The sequence below is a fragment of the Balearica regulorum genome, chromosome Z (assembly GCF_011004875.1).
Source record: "Balearica regulorum gibbericeps isolate bBalReg1 chromosome Z, bBalReg1.pri, whole genome shotgun sequence".
Classification (NCBI taxonomy): Eukaryota; Metazoa; Chordata; class Aves; order Gruiformes; family Gruidae; genus Balearica; species Balearica regulorum.
In genome coordinates, this window is record NC_046220.1 from 74,926,243 (window position 1) to 74,948,668 (window position 22,426).

The following is a 22,426-nucleotide window of genomic DNA, read 5'->3' on the forward strand; positions in this document are numbered from 1 at the left end:
CAGATGCAAAGTAAAGGAATGATGTGGAAACAGCTGTGGAGTGAAACGTGAGCTCTTCTGTGTGGGATCCCACACCAGAATAGCCTTTATTGTAAAACTAATAATAAAACCTAATCTCTCAGTTTTCTTTTTTTCAGGCAGAAGGTGACTAAATCTGAAAGACTGCTCATTCCTTAAGACTGAAAATAGCGATGTTAATTTATTTCTGAATTAAAACAGTTACTCCATTTTATTTTTATAAATGCTCTCTTATGACTCCAGGTTCCTCTTTTTCCTTCTCGTTTAGTTTTCCTAAGTCTGGGTTTGGAGCAAGGTAAATAAAGGGAAGTATTACAAGAAAAAGAGAGAGCACGATGTGAAAAGTACTTACCATTAATATTCGAAGGAGTTATTGATTTTTACATCCTATGGTCTACTGAAGTTGGTAAAACATGTTTCATTTTTGTAAAAATATTTCCATAAAGTCTACTCTGTATGCAAATTGTCACCTGGGTTACCATTCGTCATTTAAATTGCTGGGTAGTGCTGCTGCATTGCCACAGGCAGTTCACAATATTTGCATTGTTCTGTATCCACATAAAAGTTAAGCTTTTAAAAGTAACCTAGATACCTGGTAAACCTGGTGTTTATTTACAGCTCTGATTATACCGTGTCCAAAGATGACATTCCAGGGAGGCTGCAGCTGTAACGCTTTAATAGACATTAGACAAAGGACTTCTTGGGATATATCAGCAGTCAGGTTTTAGAGGACTTTTTAGAGGATTATTTTAATGGAGAGCCCATTTTGTGTCATTTTCCTTCCACACCTCCTGCTGCAAGTAAACCCCAGCATCTCAATGCATTGTTTAGATTTTACTTGCATGGATACAACACGGGCATTTCGCAGCTGAGTTAAGAAACAGTGCTGTGGGTGATTAAACCGAAGTGACGACTCGACCAAAGAACTGGCAAGAGCGGGCAGTCTTTGCAGTGGTGCAAAAAATAAGTGCTTACCCTGAAATGAAAAAAATTCAGTGGGAACCCGTTTAGCTCCAGCAGTGCAGGACATAGCCTGGTCACGCAGGTGCAGCCGGGCAGGGGTGGGGATACCCCCGGGAAAAACCCACGGATGTGGCTGCGCCCCCACCGCCGCCCATGTGCCGCCGCCGCCACCCTGCGTGGGTATGAAGCGCCGAAAAGCGGGCGCTCATTACCTGCGCAGGCACAGGTGCTTCAACAGCACCCGACGCAGTGGGACACCGGTCCCAGCCCTGCGGCAGCCGCCTCCGCCCCAGCCGGCCCCAGGCCGCAGCTCCCCGGCCGGGCGGGAGGGACCCGCTCCCCGCCACCATCCCGCCTGAGGGGGCACGAGAAACAGCGGCCCCCGGCGGCCGGGCTGGGCCGCGCCCCCATTGGCCTCTAACTCCACCGGCCACCGCCCCGCCCCCTCGCTGCCAATAGGAAGAGGGCGCGCTCGTGACTGACAACAGCTGTGCCCAGTGAGAACGGGCGCAGCGGGGAGGCGTTGCCCTAGAAATGTCGGGCGGGCTGGCACTGGGCGAGAGGTGGGGTTAGTTACGTTGCCGGATACTGCCCTCTCGCGCAACTGCCGCCGGCTTCTCTCCGCCGCGGCCCCCCCTGAGGAGAAGCCCCTGGAAGCGGTGCCGCCGCGGGCTCCAGGGGCAGACGAGAGGCGGCCGGAGCCATGTTGGGCAGCGGGGCCAAGGCGGCCAAGCCCTCCTTCGTATCCTACATCAGCCCGGAGGTGCGGGGCCGGGCGGGCGGGCGCGGCCGCCCTGTGAGAGGGGGCGCCGGCGGCCCCTGAGGGGGCTGCGGGGGAACGCCCTGAGGGAAGGGGCCGCGGGGGGTGCGGGCGGGGGAGCTGTCAGGCTGCCGCAGCGCCAGCACGCAGGGCGGCGGGGAGCCCTCCGTGCCCCGGCGTGGGCCTGGCTGGTGGTCTCGTCAGGGCCGGGGGAGCCGCCGTGCGCGGCTGGGTCGGGCGGGAGGCAGCTGCGCGGGCTCCTCCGTGCTGCCGTTCCCCTCGCCCCTCTCTCGGGCTTTGCAGCGGGAGTTTTCCGCGGGGAGTCGTGAAGAGCTTCGTGGTGCGCCTGTGGGACGGGAATGTGGCTGTAGCAGGGCTGGTGCGAGGGTTGTTAGGTGTGCTGTTTCGGGGATTGCGTGTCTGGTGCCTTGAAAGTGCTTCCCCGAGAACGAGGTGGAAGCATCTTGCTTGTTGCTTCTGGAGAAAGCCGATAAAATGTAGTTGGCTGGTCAATTCAAGCTTACTATTTTTGTGGTACTTCGCTTGAATTGCTTTTTGTAATCAGTGATCAGATGTCAGGCTGTCATTGTGACTGTGCAGCTTGTAAGGTGGGGCTTTCCGAACCTGTTTTTCTTAATGTCCCTTAACATCATTCCCAATGTGTGCTCTGTCTTTGTAAGCTCATTGCTTTCAGTTCTGTCTCTGTAAGGCCCTGGGTCTTTTTCCTTAACAGCTTGATGTTGAACTCTTGGCTATGCATATCTCTCATTGTTCTTCCTGTTGTCCTTTCACTTATTTATTGAAACTTTTGTTGGCAGTCTGATTAGACTTAATTTACTGAGGTCATGTTGTTAGCAGATGGTATTAGATCAGTGTTGTTATTCAGTATTCCTTCATTATTATTCCTGGTAAACAGCTGTTTTCTAGGAAGACCAAACTTCATGAAAACTAGCCATTTGTGGAGTTGGGTTTTTTTGCCTCCATAGTTCTTTGTAAGCTATGTCAAACTAGTTCTTAAATGTTCAGTTCTCTTGAGAGCTGCTTAGACAAAAATTTCTTCCTTATCTTGTTATTTAGTACAGATAACACTAATATAGTACACTGATAGGACCTTGGAGAATCTGCTGGTTTTATTTTTCACTGAATCTGAAATAACAATGTGGAGTTATTATGGCTTAAGTCAGCTGTGCTGTTTAAAATTTATGTTCATGTTTTGCGGTAGCAACTCTGGTTTTATATATTGTTCAGCCCTGGTGACTTGTAGTTTCATCAGTTTACTTTAAAAGTTTTCTATCTTCCTTGTATTTCCCAATGAAAATGGATGTAAATGATAGGTACAAATATTTCTGGAGTCAGCAAATAAATCTCTATGTGAAGTCAGTCTTTTACCTTAGGAACGCACGCTGTACAAGTGTTACAAAAATGTGTGTGCTCAAGGAACTGAATTTTGTGAAGGTAAGAACTTCACTTGTTGGACTTACTGAAAGACACTTCACCATTTAAATGAGGATGCTGGATGATTAAAGCTTGCTGGAAAAAATGGCCAGTGGGAAAAAGTACAAGTCAAATATATGTAGTACAGGACGATACCACATAACAAAGAGTACTTTAACTTGATTATAACTACAGTAATGTAACTCTTCAAATACAATCCTGATGGCTGCAGGAAGAATAACGAAGGTATTTAATATTAGAAGATGAAGCTCTTAATGAAATATCCTGAAGCACTAGAGCTTGCAGTCGTTAATTCTTTATGTCCTCAAGCTCTTTTTAACCATCTCCTTTATGCACTTAGATTTAAGACTTTCATGGGCTCTTGCAGTAGGAGCTCTGAAATACAGGCTTGACTTCTGTCATAGAATTTTGCACCTTCGAAAGCTCAGTGAAACTCAGATCTGATGGCAGTAGCAAGTAAAGCAAGTTTAACTCTTTGCTCTATTGGGTATTACTCTCTTTTTGACAGCCTATGACTGCCTTAATGGGATGGTTACACAGGAAGATGAAGACTTTAGTGAGTTTTATGAGGAATAAAAATAGAACTTTAGATATATGATGAAACCTGTGAGGCTATTTGGGGATCTGAAAAAAGCATGTTGATTAGATATCCTAAAATAAGCAGAAATGAGCATCTCTCAAGGAACTGTATCCTCTATCTTTCTGAATGCAAGTTTGCTGTATGTATTAACTTTCATGTCGTTGGGTTTAAAAATTGGGACTAGACTGATAAAACAGTGGAAATGCTTCGATCCGTCTTATGTGGAACATAGTTTGATCAAGTGGGAACTTTCCTTTCATCAAGATAGTATAACTGCCAGATGCTTGGGGAAGAGCGTAGGCAGCAGGTGTGTTTAGTCTCATGCTTCTGGTGGTTTCCTACCTTTTGACAGGGTCTAGCAGAGATTTCATGAGCCTGAGGTTACATCTAAATTGCATTTGAGTTAATGGTGGACCTGTCTGTGAACTTATGGAGCCTTGCCTTGAATCTGTTTATACTTCTGACTTGCAACAGGCTTTTCTATCAACCACTCTGCAATACAGAGCAATATAGTAGTGTTATGCTGTAGTCCTTGCTTGCAACCTCCAGATTCATTGGCTTGTCCTTGTTTGCCTGTGAAGTTGTTTGAGACCTTAAGCTGCTGCTTCTAGGTTAGGGGAGCCCTGCAACGAGAAAATGCAACAAGCAGACCTGAATTTTGTTGTAGCCCCATCTTGTTTAGTCCACCCTCAGACACCTGAGGGACACACCAGATAATGTTAAGAAAAACATAATTAAGTTGGCTTTAAACTGCTTTGGGGATTTGTTTGAATATGAAAAAAAACAGGAACTCTGTTCGTGTTAATATATGGCAAGACAGAAGTAAGGAGTGAACAGAAAATACAGTTTATTAAAGGAGCAGAAGTGATTTCTGCTGTGAAACCCCAGAATGTCTGGAAAAGCAGCGTTTTTGACATCCAACTAAATATAACCTAGTTATGCTCTGCTATATGGAACCACAGATCAATCAATGGTTTGTTGAGAGCAAGACTGTAGGATGTTGATGTTAGTGACACACTTCCCCTCAGGACAGACTTGGCTACCTTGCAGGAAGTGGGGTGAATACTAGGGTATAAAGTCAATGTTTTGACACATCTGATCATAGACTAGCAATATTTGTAGAGACATAAAAACAGGAACCAGGGAATTACTTCATGTTATCTAACTCTAATATTTCAAAACTTAAAACATTAAAAAAATTTTAAAAAACATTTTAAAACTTAAAACTTACAAGACTAACAAGCTGGATCATATCTTCCTTAAAAATCTTAATTTGAATATAAAAATGTAGACATTAAAATTTGATTTGAAGCTTAATGTTACTTTTGGTGCATGAATTCTTAAATCGTTCATGTTAATTCTTATAGAATATTAGGTTTTCTATTAGCCCTTAATCTTTAAAGCTTCATGGTGCTTGTCCCTGAAATCTGGAGCGTACCTCAGGCTGTTGAGTTATCACAGTAATTTTCATACCTCTTGTGCTTTGTCTCAAGTCGTGTATTGCTGTTAGCTCATAACCACTATGAATACTCATTGCTTGTAAATCTTGGTACAGTATTATGTGTTCTGTAGTGGTCACTTTTAAAATAGTGTAATGTTACTTCTAAACTGGAGTGATGGAATTGAAGGGTAGCATAAGGAATAGGAGTTACCAAAGCAGACAGCTGGACTCTGGACTGACGTGGTGGAAGCTGGGCATTGAAGTCAGAGGAGATGGACAGGACAATGTAAGGAAGGAGGAAAGGATAAAAGATGAAAAGGACATGGAAAACATGCGTTATGATCTAATGGGCTATTGGAGCCATGAAAGGAAGGAAAACAAGCATTTAGAGATTATTTTCAGCACTGTTATTAAAGTGTAGTAAGCGTCTCCTCTGGATTGTGGCATACAACATGGGATTAGGCTAGTTTGACCAAGAAATACTCTTTCAGAAAATACAAAGTATGTATTGTGGTTTGTGTCTGAATACAAAGTATATGCTAAACTTGTCCACAGGTATTTCCTCGTTTGCATGAAATTCCAGTGGAACTGTTAGACATAAGTCTGATTTTACTCAGAAATACTTGTTGAAGCACCACAAATAACTTGCAAATATTTCAGTATACAGTTTGACTTTTACAACTGATAAAGATAAATTTATAGTTAAGAAAGCTATCTCAGCCCTCTGTTGAACTTTTAGCGAAGTATAAGTAAATAAGGAAAAGAAAAGATGTTCACAGCAAGCCTCACCATGATGTAGAGCTTTCCTGAGGAGAGATTGCTTGTGGAAAACTATGTAACATTAGAATATCCTGTGTTTTCACAGTGCTACTATTTGTTGTCAGCCTTGAAAGAATGTGTGTTTCACCCAGTGCTCTTGAAACCCTGGAAGCGGTAACTGGTTCCTTCATTGCTTGAATCTAATAAACAATGTTTTCCCCAACATGTTTATTAAAAATCTTGTTTTCTATTGTTGGAATTACCTCTAGCACAAATATTCAGCTATGGATGAATGGAAGCATTACTGTGGGGTAAGGTAGGTTGAGACCTTACAGCATGTAATTTGCAGCAGCAGACTATGCATGGTATCTCTGCTGAGAGTGATGAGCAATGTCCAGTGTCAATAGGCCTGTCTACATATTTTGCAATACTGATTAAAAAAACCCAAGCAATTTCTCTGTTAAGATTGGAGTAATGTGGATGCTAGCACACAGGGAATGTTTTTAACTTTTTACTTACTTTATGTCTACAGTTGTTTACCTCCCTGTGGAGTAGGAGGCAGCAAATTGCTCTCAGTTGTGGGAGGCTCTTGGACAAAGAGCAGGAATCATTTGGGATCCGTCTCCTATCCTGACTCTTAGTTAGGACCCTATTAATATAGCATAATTGCTACCTGATCTTTCTGCCTTAACTCAATGTTGCCTCACATGTGGTGGCTCTTGTGCTTCAACACTTGGGAAAGAGGTGTCTCCCCAGACAGATTTGGGAAATATATTTTAGCCCCTTAAAATACGTTTTTTGGGGAGAGCTGAGTGTAGTCCCTGCGTATTGCAAACTGCAGTTGTTTCCTATACGCAGGTAAAAAGGAAAGGCTGATCTTTTCTTGCTTAAGAAAAGCAGTTTCTCTGTTGTGTTATCTCTCCTCTACTGAAGCAGAGAATCTGCAAGGAGCACGGTGTCTCCTTTCCCTGGCACTTCATGGTTTCATAGTGCTATCAACTGAAGTCAGTTTGAACTAACAAGAAGGATGATGCGTTGTAAGTTAGTATGGTGTGACATGTCAGCCTGCAGTTTTGGTATGGTTTGGTACTCTATACTGTTATAATTGATAATTTTGGGGTGTTGCCGTGTTGCGTACCACTGTTTGATAACATGGAAAAAGGAATGTAGCGCAAAGTAAGCACACAGGTGGGAAGCATCTCTGAGTGAGAAGTTTCTAAGGCCTTCAGCAAAGTTGAGGTCTTTGTTTCTATAATTTCTGAGGCAATCCAAAGTTAATTTTCCTCATTTGCATGGTGTCCTATGGGTATCTGCTTTTAGCTATTGCTGGTAGTAAGGTTTCCTGAGTTGTATCTTGAGTAAGAAGTGCCAAGATGCTGCTTAGGGCATTTGTAATGGGGAAGCTATGGATGAAGAAGTGTCTATCTAGAGGTGTGCATGGCTTTCAGTGGTCATATATGGAAAGTGCTTGCATGCTTAACTTCAACAAATGGTCAGAGGATGAAGTTTCCTGAGGTCTGAGTGGATTTAGTAGCTTGTGGAAGTAGAGACATTGCTCCTGCTGCTGCCATTTCTTTTGTTTCTGTGCTCATGTGACCTGTTGATGAGCCAATTCCACTAACAATAGGCAGTAACAACAAAGCCAAATGTAGCACAAGTTCGGCCTTTCCAGCTGATCTTTTGAACCAAATTACCTCACCAGGTAGTCAGACAAACTCAGGAATAAAAGGAGCGGGTGGGTGAGTACGAACTGTGTGACTGATTAAAGGAATGTTGAGGAGCATGCACTTCAGTGTCAGCGGGCTCTGAAGATCGTGTGTTGCCCCATAACTGAAATGCACTAGAAAAATAAAGTTGAAACAGAGTAAAGATATTAGCTAAACTTTTGAGTTCCTACACAACTTGCATTGACTTATGGTGAGTTAAGTTTTCATAAAGACCTTTGCCTTCTGTCTTAAAAGAACAACACAAAATGTGACATTTGCAGCATTTAATATATTTTAATATTTAATGTATTAAATAATTTATATTTAATATTCTTCAACAATGTTCATGGCTTACATTCTAGTTATCTCTAGTGCATATGAATGTAAACTGTCTTTAGAATATTTATGATTTTATTACAGGAATATAAATGACTTTCAAATAGAACTCTTCTGGAGGCTCAGCTCTTGGAAGTTTTATATTATAGGAATTCTGCCTATAGTAAGCACTTCAGTGTCTGTGGGTTTTTGTCAACAAAGAGTGAAAAATGGACTTTACAAGCTGGTCTCAGTGTTTGACTAAGGTCTCTGTTCTGCTCTGATGCTATTTAATTAAAATTCTAATTCCTTTCAGGAGATAACCAATTTAACTTGTAACCAAAACCCAAACCATGTGTTCACAATTATTTGCCTCTATACACCTGTTACAAAATCTTCATTGCATTTTAACAAATGGAAGTAAGCTCGAAGAACTTCTTTGGGGTCCAGGGTTTTTGTGTTTTGGGTTTTTTTGGGATGGGGTTTTTTGTTGTTGGTTGGTTTTCTTGGTTTTTTTCCTCAGGTCTTATCTGCCAACACTTGCCTAAACTGGTACTCACAGCAGTAAGCATGAACATTCAAGCAGTGTGTATGCATAAACAGTAGTTACTGCATGCCTTAGATATCTCCCAAAGTAAAAGTTATTGGGAAAACAACTAGTTAGTATACTGCTTTACTGTTCTGTAGCAATGATTGTTGGCATGTAGTTTGTGAGCAAACAGTGTTGCATTTAGTTGCACACAAATAGTGATAGAAGGCATAGCTATAAAGGCACTAGTAAAGCCAAAGTTTAGCTTAGAGCTACCAGTGGTGAAGACAGCACTGGGAAAATGTGTATGTGTTTCTTCTCTGAATGCAGCAGTGTTCAGTTTGAGCCATGTTTGCGTAGCAACTTATTTAGCTGACAAGCGTGAACTTTAATTTAAAATTTACTTGTACGACATCCAGACTTAGAAGTCAAAGGCAGCGAATTGTGGCTTGTTTTCTGCATTAGCTATCAGCTGTCGTTACAGATTTCTTTCTTTACACCATGACCACTTTCATTTTATAACCTTTGCCTCTTCAACCTGTCTTGAATGTCTCTGCTGTTCTCATGACATGGTTTCCTGGTGGTTTTACTTTTTCTGTGCAGCCTTCAAATTTTGTTTTGGGTCTTCTGAGTGTTGAGAGCAAATGTTCGTATGAATGGCAATGGGAGATTATTTTTGTGCTCTTAAGGGCTTTTGTTTCTCTCTATATCATCCAGCGAAACTGTTATTGCTTACGTCTCCTTTTGATTACTTGCCTTGATTTGCAATATCTGACTTTGGATACTGGTAACAAACTAAAATTAGCTTGCTTACTGCTGTGGCCCCAGGGGGGTTTCCAGTTAACTAATAGTTTTCCAGAAAGACTCCAATGCATGTGAAGTGATTCGGACTTGGAGGAGGAAGTTCTGAATTGGCTGAGCAGGAAGGGTGTAGCACGTCCTCTAGTTTAATAGTCTTTCAGCTGGAGATTTGAGCCCAACTATCAGTGCCTCAGGGCTAGAACAAGTGATATTGAGAATTTTATAGATTTGTTTTGTGTAATTTGGGTCAAAACTAAAAGATATCCTGTGACTGCTTTTACCTCTTGATTCTGAGATTCTGAAATCCCTTTCCCTATAATCTTGGTAGTACTGCTTAAGTAACTTTTGTAATTTGATTGCAATAATACATGTAAGAAAATCAGAAACAGATAGTGAAGGATGAAGCTTGAAAAGCTTCTGTGAAGGGTACATTAGAAACAAATTTAAGTCGTGTGGAAAAGCTCATGAATGAACTCTGGGAGATGGTGCTGTAATACTTAGTTTTGCTTACCCATTTACATGTATTGAGAGAACTTAAAAAGTATTGCTAAGGCGTTATTTCTGTCACTTATACAAGTAATGCATTTCCTTTTTTTGTATTTACAACTGTATGTAACTGACACTGTGGGTGTCAAGCCACTGACTTAATTATTTAGCTAGTAGACCACTGACCTTTAGTGGAAGGAGCACATTGCAAACTTATTCTCCTTAATTTAGGAAGCTTTTTCCTTAATTTTAATTTGCCTATTTGCTAGAATGTGAGGAATTTAAGATGGATAGTGCTGCTGTTTACAGCGTGTGTTGAAAGAATGATCTTTGGAGAGTAATAATTATTCTCTCTCCCTTTAGGAAATACACATAAAGGAACCCGTAGAAAAGGAGGTAAATCCTCACCTATTACCAGGTAACTGCTGTATCTTGTATTATTAGAATTAAATAACAAAAAAATAATGTAAACAATATTTAAATATTCCCATGTCTGCAGCAAACACACATGTGACATCAGTGTCCCAAGTAGTAAAATAGAGGTTTTATTGTAGTGACCCACACAGGTTGAAATGTTTTAAATACCTGTATCTGCATGGGTTGTTGAAAAAAATTATAAAACTTCCAATTTTTATAGAGTACAGTACCTTCAGGTAAGCTGAATGTGGAGAACTGTCTATACTTCATTTTGCTCTGTTTCTTAAAGTTAGGTGGGTTTTTGTTTGCGTGGGAACTTACCTTTTGGTTGCTCTGCTTCTACTGTGAGGTGCTTAGGCCTTTTGATGCCTCATTCACTGTTAAGATTTTATTTTTATTAAGAGACAATTCTTTCTTTTTAAAAGATGTTTTCCAAGAACAGGAAAGATGACATTACTAAGATAAAATACAAGTAAAAGCTTAGAATAAACTAGTATTGTTCTGTTGGGGTTTCTGCACTTTATAGGAAAGACCAAGAGTCTGGCTGAATATACCTGTTAAAACCTGTTTTTTACTTTCTTAACTTGAAGTTCAGTTCCTGCTAATTTTAAGATGACAACTTCACTGAGCATTATTTATGCAAACTTGTGTTTGAGAACTTTTAAATAGCCCTGGGACCTGTAAAATAAGCAACATCTCCAGTCAAAGCTATGAAAAATTAACTATGATGAACTTGTAATAATCAACTCGAATGTTTCCACATTCTTAGAGTTTAGCAATAAGAAAAAATTGGAACAGTTTTTGACTTGTTTATTGACTGCATTAACTACTTTTCAGTGGGTTTTGTTGTGGTTTTTTTAACACACTTGTATGGCTGCTCTTTGCAACTCCATGCATTGTACTCCTATACTTAGAGTAGGCAATGACACAGGTACCTCTGGTTACAAAACTCATAAACGTGTGCAATTGAACAATGTTCAGTCCATCTTGAGTAATGTTAATAGCCTGGAAGTCTCTCAATGTACTGATTCCAGGAGCTGCCTTTTAGTCTTTTTGTGTAACAGTGATGAAATATCTTCAGGCATACACTTAAGAGAAGCTGTCAGGAAGTTAATGCTGAGTTTGAGAGTTAAATAAATTCAATTATAATTGTCAGTTATGCTGCAAGTCAGTGTTTCTTTTATACAGGTGAACTGCTGCTTTGTGAGGCAAACACAGTATACAAGTATATACAAGAAGATGGGTCAAATCGTGGCACCTATGGGAAACTTGTATGCACAAACTTCAAGATTGCTTTCCTTGATGACTCCGCTTCAGATGATGATGTAGGAAGACAAGTCTTCTAATTATGACCGAACAGTGTCTAAAGACATATAGTGTCTCCGACAAAACAATCATATCTTTCCCTTATATAAGGATACAGAATGAATATAGATTTATAAAAACTTTTAATGGCTGCAGACTAATTTTAATCAGTCTGCATCTGCTTAGTCAATTCAGATCCTTCCTGAAGCTCTAACAACTATGAGTAAAAATGGCACAAGCCTGTATGTGGACTCTTATGTTAGACATAGTTTATAAATTTATACCTTGTGAGGTGGTAATTTTGTGAAGCTTAAGGAAAAATAATCTATTGAAAATTAAATCAACAGTTTAAGCCTGAATTCTGACTACTTATCTAGTAGCAATTGCAACAGTGTGAAGGTGAAACATACTTCTAATGTTGTATAGCATCTGTCTGACTTGATTTTGGGCTACATCTGCAGAATCATTTCAGGGCTGCACAAGACTAAATAAGCTGATATTCAGTGGAAGTGCTCTAGATAATTGTGTGGCTCAGTAAAGAATTATTCCATTCAAAGTCGGGTGTTGACAGCAAAGATTTAAAAACCTGGTGCTATTGAGCTGGCGAACAATAAAAAAGCTAAAAATACCCCAAGTCTTAGAAATGAGTTGAATCTTTTTTCCTTTGGTACTCAAACTGAGCTGTCAAACGCAAATTGTAATGCTGCACTCTTTTGGACGTGCTTAAGCATCTGAAACAGTCTGGTCCATTTAGGTGATAAAAGTGAAGGAGAGCCTAGTATATGGCTCTTGAGTGCAAGGTGATGATGACAGTGAAGAAGAAGAAGAATATGATTTGACACACATTGATTGCTGCAAGTTTCTTGGGGCAAAATTTCAGGGAGTTTAAATGTTGAAGTAAGGCTTTTGCAGCCAAATATGGATTTTTGGACCTTCTGGAATTAATTGGGACAAAGCTGCAGAGCCCTTTCCAAAGATCACATGAGTTTTGTGCTAAAGTTGGTGGTGACTATGCTGATTTCTGTTCCATCACTAACTTTAAGTCTTGGGTTTATAATAAACTAAGTCAACTATATCTCTCTTAACAAATGTTCAGTATTGGCCACCTGATTCAGAGTAGTGCAGACCTGGAAATAACTTCACATCTGTGTGTAAAATGTAGTTTGCTGATGTAGTGTACATCAGTCTTCTGGTAATAATATTTAACGTAAGGATGTTTAATTGTGGCATCATTCAAATGTAATTTTTAACTGTGAGCTCATGGAATGATAAAAGTGAAGGGAGCCCCAAATCACTTCAAGTTTGGCAAAACAGTAGATAAGAGAATTGGGTTGTAGGTGTCTTCATTTTACCCAGTGATAAATCTGGCTGTTATGTTGGAATATTCTTGGGATACTTGTTCTTTTAAGAGACATTCTATTTTCTGTGAGGTTCCCATAGCAAGAAAACTTGTCATAAAAGGGCTTGGATTACATCAAGTTACTGTATTTCCTGTTTACTGTTCTAGTTTTAAAAGTGACTCTCAATAGAAATGCATACTTTGAAGCTATTTTAAAAATAAAAACTCTATCTACATTTGAAGCATGGCTGAGACTTAAGTAAAACTGGATCTACAGTTTGTAAACTATGCCTGTGTAACCTGCATCTATTTTAAGAACTGTTCTTCGGTGTTCTGCCTTACACAGCTTATAAGAATAAGAAGTAATGCTGATATTAAAATAAGTACTGAATACATCCTTTATTTGTGAGAAGGTGCTACTGCTTAGTAGTGAGACTTATAAGAATTTTTTCATGTCCTAGGAGCCACAATTTAAGAATAAGATCGTAGGAGAAAATGACATAACCCTGCAATGTGTAGATCAAATCTACGGAGGTAGGTCAGCTTTCTCCTCTTTGTTTAATATGCCTTACACTTTTAAGTTTCTTGTAGTGCTGGTGCTCTTTATCTGTACATGTACATCCTTTTTAGAAAACTGAGAGTTATCACTTTGGAAACTAGGATTGGGTAGTCTGGAAAAAACAGCTGCAGTTTTATTTAATGATGAAATGACAGATAAGAGATCTATCAGAATCCAGTCTTATCCCTCAAGCTTGTCAAAGTTACATTTTGATTAATTATCTTGCTGGTACAGATGAAACCATTCTGTCAAAATGCCGTGATTCAAAGCAGAGAAGAGTGTACTGTGAAAAGTCTCTCATTAAGATTGATGCACAAGGATCTTCCAGTGTATCAACTATTTCTATAAATATGAATGTAGTCACTTCACTTGAGCAATAGCACTGCTGAGCAGTACAAGTACCAAATTCCCAAACAATACTTTTTTTTTGTCTAAGGGAACTTTATTTTGTGGGATTCATGATGTCTTCAAAATATCAAAGGAGATAGAAAATGAGGCTTTAATTTACAAGGAATTCAATGAGTCTTTTACAGCAGGGCTTACAGGTATGCCTGTGTTGCTAAAAATGGTAAATGAGAATGGGGCTGTTAATTTGTAAGTAGTGGGAAGGTTTTATTGAGAAACCTGACTTTGGGCTAGTGTTAGAGTATTCAGAGTATTTATGAAGGGTGGTGTGTATTCATGATGGAGTGGACTAGGGCGAGACTAGTGGAGTCTGGTTATGAACCACTATTTAGTTTCATATACAATGGCCTGCGTGGCAGTGCTTCAAGTTGCTCTTGGGGGATCTATGGTAGTTAAAAAAAAAAATAATATTTTTTTTAGGAACTTAGAATGATCCCAGTTGTTTGGGCACTTTCCCTCAAGCAAAACTACTATTATGCATCTCAAAACTTTGAACTTATTATGCAGTCAGAATGTGAACAGAAATAATTACTGACCAGCTGGCTTGCTGCAAGTTTGGTTTCTACCTTGCAAGAAGTACTTTGAGTGGGTTTTAAAAAAGAAAGTTGAGTATATTAGCACAAGAGCTTGCCAGTCTGTTGTAGGATCCTTTTTTTGACTTGCTAAAACTTGGGCTTGAATTAGTTTCTTGACAATTTTGAAAAGCCAGGCAGGGATAGCTTTATCAACTGATGGCAAAGTTCTTTTTGATATTTACTTAGACTTCTTAATTTTGCAGTTTATGATGAGAAAAAGAAACTTCTAACTGGACAACTGAGAAAATACCCCGAGAAGCTGATTATCTACTGTAAGGACCTTAGAGTATTTCATTTCTGCCTGAGATACACAAAAGAAGAGGAAGTGAAAAGAGTAAGTATAGTAACTTAATTTGTTTTTCCTTTTTTAAGCTTAGTGTTGGGTATTTAATCGTGGGGATGAGGGAAGGATGAAGTTTGCCCTGAGAGATCCCTTAAACTTGAAGTGTTTTCTGATCATTCTCAATTGAGAGAGAAAGTAAGACTTTGATTTCTAGCTAGTCTTACTCATTAAACATCATTATATATAGCAGTTAAAAAGATCAGATGGCTCTTTGAAGAAAACTGGAGCTTGAGAGTCCTACATGAAATTAGCTTTAGCTCGTGCAAACTTGTATCACAAACGGAATAGCGTTACAATTTTATTACATTTTAGACTTCAGTCTTTTTCATATGAAAGCAGTTATTTTCCTGATAACTTGGGATCTTTTGACAGGTTCATCTGGACTCCAAACTAGGAGCCCACTACCTTTATTTAAATAATAAGAGTCATTCTGGAAGTTTAACAGATATAATACTTTTTGTTAAGCCAAGTAGGTATAGCGTCTTGCAGACAACAGAGAAGGCTTTCTAAAAGTCAGTTTTCAGCTGTTGGGGATAGAACCCATTGAACAGTTTTATTTAAAATCTGGGAGAGAGGGGTAAAAAAAAAGTCATGGTTTTTACACTGACAGTCTAAGTCTGTGTTTGGGTGCTAATTTTTGGTTCTTTCCTAGATCGTCAGTGGTATAGTTCATCATAGCCAGACTCCTAAGCTGCTTAAACGCTTGTTTCTGTTCTCTTATGCATCAGCTGCCCCAAACAACACAGGTAAATGTTTTTCTGGTTTTCAGTTCTATTTGTTGCATACTGTTAGTTCCTTAAAAAGTCTGGGACACTTAGTAGCTGAGTTTGTGCTCGGCTTATGATTCTGTCCTGCTGGCAGATAGCATCAGAAGATTTGTTTTTATCTTGTGATGCATTGTTAGACTTGTTGCTAAAAACTTGTTGCTAGATTGTGTACTCCTGGTTTCTGTGTCCCTCAATGCAGTTGCACAGAAATTTTCTAAGCAAGAGTAGAATCACTGGATTGAAAACTTAGTGAGATCAATATGTGCAAATGCTTTTCATGTGTTTGACTAGAGTGCTCTCATCTAGAAAATATTTTGCTTATTTTATCAATGTGTTTTTTCTGTACAATTGCAGTGAACCAAGCTTCCTGCTCTTAATTCTTAAATTATTACATTTTCAGTGGCATCTGACAAAGTATTTCCCTCTTTGCTCTTATTTGCAAGCAATCTGCTTCTCCCAGGCAACTGCAACAAAAGCATAGGTTTGCATAGCAACATTCCAGTGGACATCTGACTTCCTCTTATAGCTAACTTATTACATAATCTTCCCACTTGACCAAACTTGGCTGAATATTATAGTAGGCTCCAAAATTCAAGATAAAAAGTTGTCAGTGCACTTTCTAGCATTTCAAACTTCAGCTGAAGTAATAGCACTGTTTTGAATTAGGAACCTGATTCTTAATACACCAGGAACACCTGTTCCTTTCACAGAGGAAGTTTTCATGTACCCAAGGTATTAGTCAGACACTTACCAAAATGTCTTGGAGTTGCAGAATCATTGAGGTTAGAAGAAACCTCTGGAGATCATTTAGTTGTGTTCCTGTCCATCTCCCCATGTTTAGAGTAGGTTTAACTACAGCAAGCTTACCAGGGTCATGTCCAGTTAGGTTTTGAATATCTCCAGGGATTGAAAGTCTGCAACCTTTTTGGACAGCCTGTTTCATTATTTGACTGTCCTCATAGTGAAAAAGTTTATTATTATGTTTAAATGGGATTTTCTGTAGTTTTATCTTGTGCACACTGCCTTTTGTCATGTCACTGGATGCCACTGAGTCTAGATCCATCTTTACTCCCCTCCCCTGCTTCTGCCCCCAATCAGGTGTTTATATACACTGTACAGCTTTCTTGCCACCCTGTGCCCCTGCTGAGCCTTTTCTTCAGGCTGAATGATCCCAGCTGTCAGTCTCTCTTCATATCAAGTGAGGGCTTAGAACCCTTTAATGATCTTAATGGGCCTTCACTGGACTTGGTCCAGCAGGCCCATGCCTGTCTTGTCCAGTGCTGGGCTCTCCAGTACACAGCATGCCAGATATGGCCTCACCACTGCTGAGCTGAGAATAACAATCACCTCGTTCAATCTGTAGGCAATGGTTTTCCTAATGCAGTCCAAGAATACACTGGCCACCTTTGCTGCAAGGGCATATTGCTGGCTCAGGTAGTTTCTGCAGGCTTCATCTGTAACTAGTGTTCAGTTTGAACTACAAACATCAGAAAGACTGTAAGCATTTCCAGGTAGAGACTAAGCAAATGTGGGAGAAGCTTAATCTTTATAGCAACTTTGAAGTGTTGTGGCGGAAATTTTTCATGTTGTAATAACTGTCTTCAATAATAAATAGCTAGGTCTCATTCTTTATGAAGTTGTTACAGGACAGATTACGTAGACTTAGGAGACTGGGTTTTCTACCTTTTATGGTTTGGTACTCTCAAAATCTTAACTTATCCCTTAGAGCTCATCAATAATGTTCAGTTTCCAGCTGTAAATATTTCATCTCCCTTATCTTCTTACAGTGGGGAGTTTCAACTTGCTATTGGATCTTCTGTGGAAATTCTAGCTCTGTTTGGTATTTCACTGTTAGATGATGTTGCAGGATACTTAAGTATGATGGGTGTCTAAAACAATTGGTCTTATTCCATAGATTATATGGTTATTATACGGGATCTGAGGCTAAATCAACCTGCTGTTGTAACTGTTGCTGAGGTGACTAGACAGAAATACAGGAAAAGTTCTCAGCTGAAATGATTAAGACTGAATCGATGTAATCAATTTTCTGCTGTAATCAATTTTCTGCATTTATCAAGTGTCTGAAATGTTCTAGTCAGTGCAAAACTCTTATCCATGATGAAAGAATGAATTTTAAATGAAATGCAATATCTGAATTGCAGAAAGGCTTTTGGTATGACTGTTAATTCTACATGTAAGTCTATATTGTCAGATGCCAGTCAGCTGCACTAGTATACAATAGTATTTGTTGCACAGCATCCTGAATTTTAGGCTAGATGTGAGGACAGCCTCAACTGTATGGAAGTTCCATAAGAACTGATTAGTTTCTGTAAGAGAAACCATTCCTGAAGTTATGAGTTAGAGCATTATTTGACAGATGATTTGTTAAAGATCAGACAAAATGCCTTTGTACAACACACTGCTTCTATTGCTCACCTTAATGAAAACTAACTACTTGATTTAGGAATGCTTTCATGTTAGAATTCATAATAGTCTCCCAAGTTAACATTATTGATGTCTGACAGATGGCAGAAACCAAACTATGATGTTTGATACTCTTGAGGACTGGCGTGATGAGTTGGAGCGGACCAAAGGGAATGTGAAATACAAAGCAGTGACTACCAATGAACGCTACAGAGTCTCTGAAAAGTAAGCTTGCCCTGGCTAATAGCGAACTTTGGATATACATTTCATTAAGATTTGCAAAAATCAGTGCTACCTTTGATGCTGAGCATTATACAGTTTAGGATTTTTTTAGGATCTGTTTTCCATTTTGATTTATGGGATACTTTGATTTGGGAGGTCATCTTACACAACCCCTGCTCAAGCAGGTTTAACTTCAACATTAGGTCAGGCTACTCATGACCTTGGTCAGCTTTGGATAGCTTTACGGGTGGAGAGTACCATCTTAAAATGGAGTAGAAAATATGCAGGTCTGGTACCTACACTTTTGTCATACTTTTTGGTTAGGATGACATTTTCTCAGTGCTGTACCTTCACTCTCGTAAAATTTTGAGTTACATGCACTTGAAATTTTCTGTTGTTTTGGTTGGGGGTTGGGTGGGGAAAGAGTAACTGGTTTAAAGTATTTCTGCAAGATGTTCTGATGGAAGGTAAGTTGCATTGCCTTTAGTGGCAGGTTTATCCTTCCTTATTATCAGTTTAGCCAAGTAGTACCTATCGGTGAACCCTTTAGTATGTATGCAAGGCTTTGTGTACTATTGTTGTACAATAGTGAAATCCTGAAAGGTTTACACACCTTGGAAGCAAACACCAATTTTTAGAGAAATCTTAACTATTTATTCTAGAATTCTCTCTTGAGAGACCCAAGCTGAGGTTAGTTACCTTTGTTGCTTCTGTGGGCCTTGAACATAGTGTTGGCTGATACTGGAAATTCATGATACATTAAATGACATCCTTGAATTGTGATGCAAACTGCTTACAAGGCATGGAAACAGAACTAGCTATCTAATAGTACAAGGGTATATTTTGAAAGAACAAAGAGTGAGAGAACTAAGGCAGTCCTTACAATCAGTCTTAGATGTTACAATTAAATGTAGGACTTAATTGCAGCCTTGGAAAGGCAGGGAAATGTTGCAGTGAAACTAATGAACGGCTCAAGATTGGAAGAAAATACCTTATGCAGCTGAAAATAAAGGGAAGGTGTTGAGGATAACATAATTATCTAGTAGGAAGGATTATTGTAAGAGTAAATATGTAATTATCGTGGGCTAGAGCACTCACTATCATTAAAAGAGCTTGAACATTGTTCTTTGTTCAGTTTTTAAGTGCAATAAACTTTTTTTTGTTATCTTAGGCTGCCTTTGTATTTTGTTGTTCCCATATGTGTTTCTGAAGAGAGTATCTTGAAGTATGAAGGCAGAGGCATTCCTGTAAGTATACGTGCATGACTAAGGGTAAGAAATCTTATTGAGAAGGCATAATTTCAACAAGCATTTCAGATGTTACTGCATATTATTTTTAGAAGTTGTTTTTAACAGCTTGCCCTTATACCTAGTCATGTGTAGAAGGAGAAATAGATGTTGGAAGGAGAAGTGCTCAAAGTATTCTGTATTCCCCTTAAGCAGTGTAAAGCAAAATGGGGGTTCACAACACCCATTTACTTAGATGTCTCATGTCCTGTAGTCTTCATATATTAGTAGTCTGTCTATCCACCAGCCTGTTTTTCATGAGACTGACTGGCATCTACCTGGGGCAGGATGTAGGGCTTGAAATGCTATTTGGATATTCAACTGAAGACCATAAATGTGCAGATATAGTTGAATACCTTTGGTTGCCTAGCTTGGGTAGTGGTAAGTAGTATGGTTGTGATGAAGCAGCATTTTTACAAAACCAAGTATCCTAGCTGAAAAACAAGTTCTACCAGTCTCAACAGAAAATGAAGTTAAATATACTGTTTTGCACCCTGTAGCAAGCTGGCTTTGGCTTCCTACCCCATACCAGAGTTTAACACAGAGCAGATATGAGCAAACTAACCTCACTTATGAGGTCTTACCTTAGTTGCTGCATGTCCATCAAGTTTGCCAAGGAGAACCATATTTACTTCATGCTCTTAATAAGTCTGTGGAGAAGACAGTGCTGTACTATGCTGCCCAATTTCTCCTTTCAGATAGTGAAGTTCAAAATACTTTGGTTCACTTTTTCCTCAGATAATCAACCAGACAAATTACAGTGGCTGTTACACAGAAACAGAAGTGATGTATTTTTTTTAGTTGCATCTTGCATTGTTCCAGAGGCCATGTAGAAATCTCCTAATTACTTCCAAAGTCTTTTTGGGGAGCTACTGTCAGAGTAGCTTGACCATGTTAAATCAGTTTGAGATGGCAGTGAAAGGGCTATATAGTAACTTTTTCCACTCTTGATGATTGTGAGGTTTCTGCACCCATTGGCTACTGTAAATTGGTAGCAGAACTCTAACTTCCTGATTTGGCTTGTGTAATATTCCTAATGAAAATGATTCTGACTCCCAGTTTCAAAGCAAGTTTAAAGATCTACTTCAGAGCTTCAAGCGGTCGTTGTGAATCATTAAATTACATGTAAAGGGAAATAAGCTTTGAGGACTGACTTGCTACAAGGAATACCTGTAACTACGCAATCTGATTTAGTTGTGGAGTTCTTGTTTAATATCTTACTTCATGTGCCTGGATGACCCTTTATGTGTAGCTCACATGACAGGTACGACAGTATCTATTGTGAGTTCTCTCAAGGCTGAACTATAAAAAAACACTATTATATCTGTGTGGAGAAACTGGTGGCTAATATGAGTTAATTACAAGAGCCACCTTGCTGTGGCGTATTTTCCAACATAATTTGGCCATAGACATTTTGATGAATTTTTTTAGCTATGAGCACAGTTGAGAAAGTAATATAAAATGTCAGGAGATATCAGCACATTTCCCTGTATAAAGCTGAACTTAAAACTTGCAAGTGATAACACAGTGTATTGAGGCATGTAGTTTTGGTGCAGGTGTAGAAGCTTGCTTCTGCTGATGGGTTTGTTGAATACACCAAAAAGACAATAACGCACAGCATAGAGAAATTTCTTGTAATCACTCAGTGACTTAAGCTTTGTATGGGACAGTTTACCAATTTTTATCACCTGGTAAATGTCTTTCTGCAGATTTGGTGTTGGTCTTGCCATAACGGTGCTGCTCTTCTCAAAATGTCTGCATTTCCCAAAGAACAGGATGACAGCACTTCACAAACACAAAAAGCCTTCTTGGATGGGTCAGTAATAGCTATTCTGTCCACAACACTTTGCTTGGTATGGACCTTGCTTCTCTTTTCCCATATATTCTATATCTTTAAGCTTGCACACATCAGGAAACAAGATCTAGATCTAAAAGTAGTTTACAGTAGTAGGAATGGGTTTAAGCCCTTGGCCTAACAGCATTGGTCAATTGTGCAGAACTGTAACATCACTGAAGGCTTATTTGCGGAAATATGTGTGTGTGTATATATATATCAGATGAATCTGTACAAATTGTGGCTTGTTATTAGGTAAAGCAGCACCAAAGCCAGTAGGTTAAGTACAGTTCAAGTATCATTAGCTGATGGGCTCAATTGTGTTTGCAAGTAAGTGAAGTCTAGGCTTCCATCTCTAAACGTGAATTTGCAAACAGTTTTAAATCCCTCTGAACTCTATTGCCTTCTCAGGACTAGATTTGTGTTCTTAAATAACTTTAGATAAAGTGACATAAAATGACTGAGGCAATCTAGCAGTTCACTACTGCTACTTTCAGATGTGACGGCAGACAGCACTTTGCTTCAGCTGAGTTAGTGACCTGAATTAGCTCAGCAGTCTGAAAAAGTCAAAGTTAACATAAGGGCAAGAGAGCACAGCTGCCTGGCTGAAAGTTAAAACAAAAAGACTTGTTTGTCTTTTTTTCTGGCTTTTTCTAATCTGTTGGGTGTCCTGGAGAGAGCTTCTATCTTAGCAACAAGCTATTAGATCAGGCTAGTATCTACTGTTTGTACTGCTTCCCTGCTAGCTCCTTTCTCCTTATAGATGGAGAACCTGTTAATCACACAGAACTAACAGAAAATAACTTGATAAGACTCTTAAAACCTCTTTTGTTTTTAGAATTAATTATACATGCATGGGAAAGGCTTTTGATCTGTCCTGCAGATCTCTAATATTTCTCCCCTGAAATGGGGAAGTTTACATGACTTACAGCTCTTTGTAATGCTGTTTCATAGTGTGAAAGTGACTAAAACTAGCAGTAAGCTGTAATAAAGTATCAAATAGTATTTTGATCTCTTGTCTGTGGCTGTCTGGACTCGGGGCAGTATTGGGGAGCTCTGGTGGTTAACCACTAATGTTTAAAAATATATCTACAAATTGTCCATAAGTGTGTGTTAACATGGCATTGTAATAGTCGT

General features: G+C 39.3%; 1 protein-coding gene across 2 annotated transcripts in view; it reads left to right on the forward strand.

Annotated features, from left to right (window-relative positions):
- The first annotated feature begins 1,567 nt into the window (after nucleotides 1–1,567).
- MTMR12 (myotubularin related protein 12) overlaps nucleotides 1,568–22,426 on the forward strand; it is a 35,270-nt gene continuing 14,411 nt past the window's right edge. Inside the window, exons 1-9 of one of the 2 annotated variants that reach the window (XM_075739611.1) lie at nucleotides 1,568–1,744; nucleotides 10,177–10,231; nucleotides 11,419–11,555; nucleotides 13,336–13,408; nucleotides 14,617–14,747; nucleotides 15,409–15,502; nucleotides 18,049–18,172; nucleotides 19,341–19,416; nucleotides 21,165–21,271. In XM_075739611.1, coding sequence (XP_075595726.1) covers nucleotides 1,685–1,744; nucleotides 10,177–10,231; nucleotides 11,419–11,555; nucleotides 13,336–13,408; nucleotides 14,617–14,747; nucleotides 15,409–15,502; nucleotides 18,049–18,172; nucleotides 19,341–19,416; nucleotides 21,165–21,271 — 857 coding nt within the window. In that variant the 5' untranslated portion in view covers nucleotides 1,568–1,684. Of the gene's footprint in view, nucleotides 1,745–3,043; nucleotides 3,197–10,176; nucleotides 10,232–11,418; nucleotides 11,556–13,335; nucleotides 13,409–14,616; nucleotides 14,748–15,408; nucleotides 15,503–18,048; nucleotides 18,173–19,340; nucleotides 19,417–21,164; nucleotides 21,272–22,426 lie in introns of those variants that run through there. The other variant, XM_075739610.1, reaches the window with a different exon arrangement.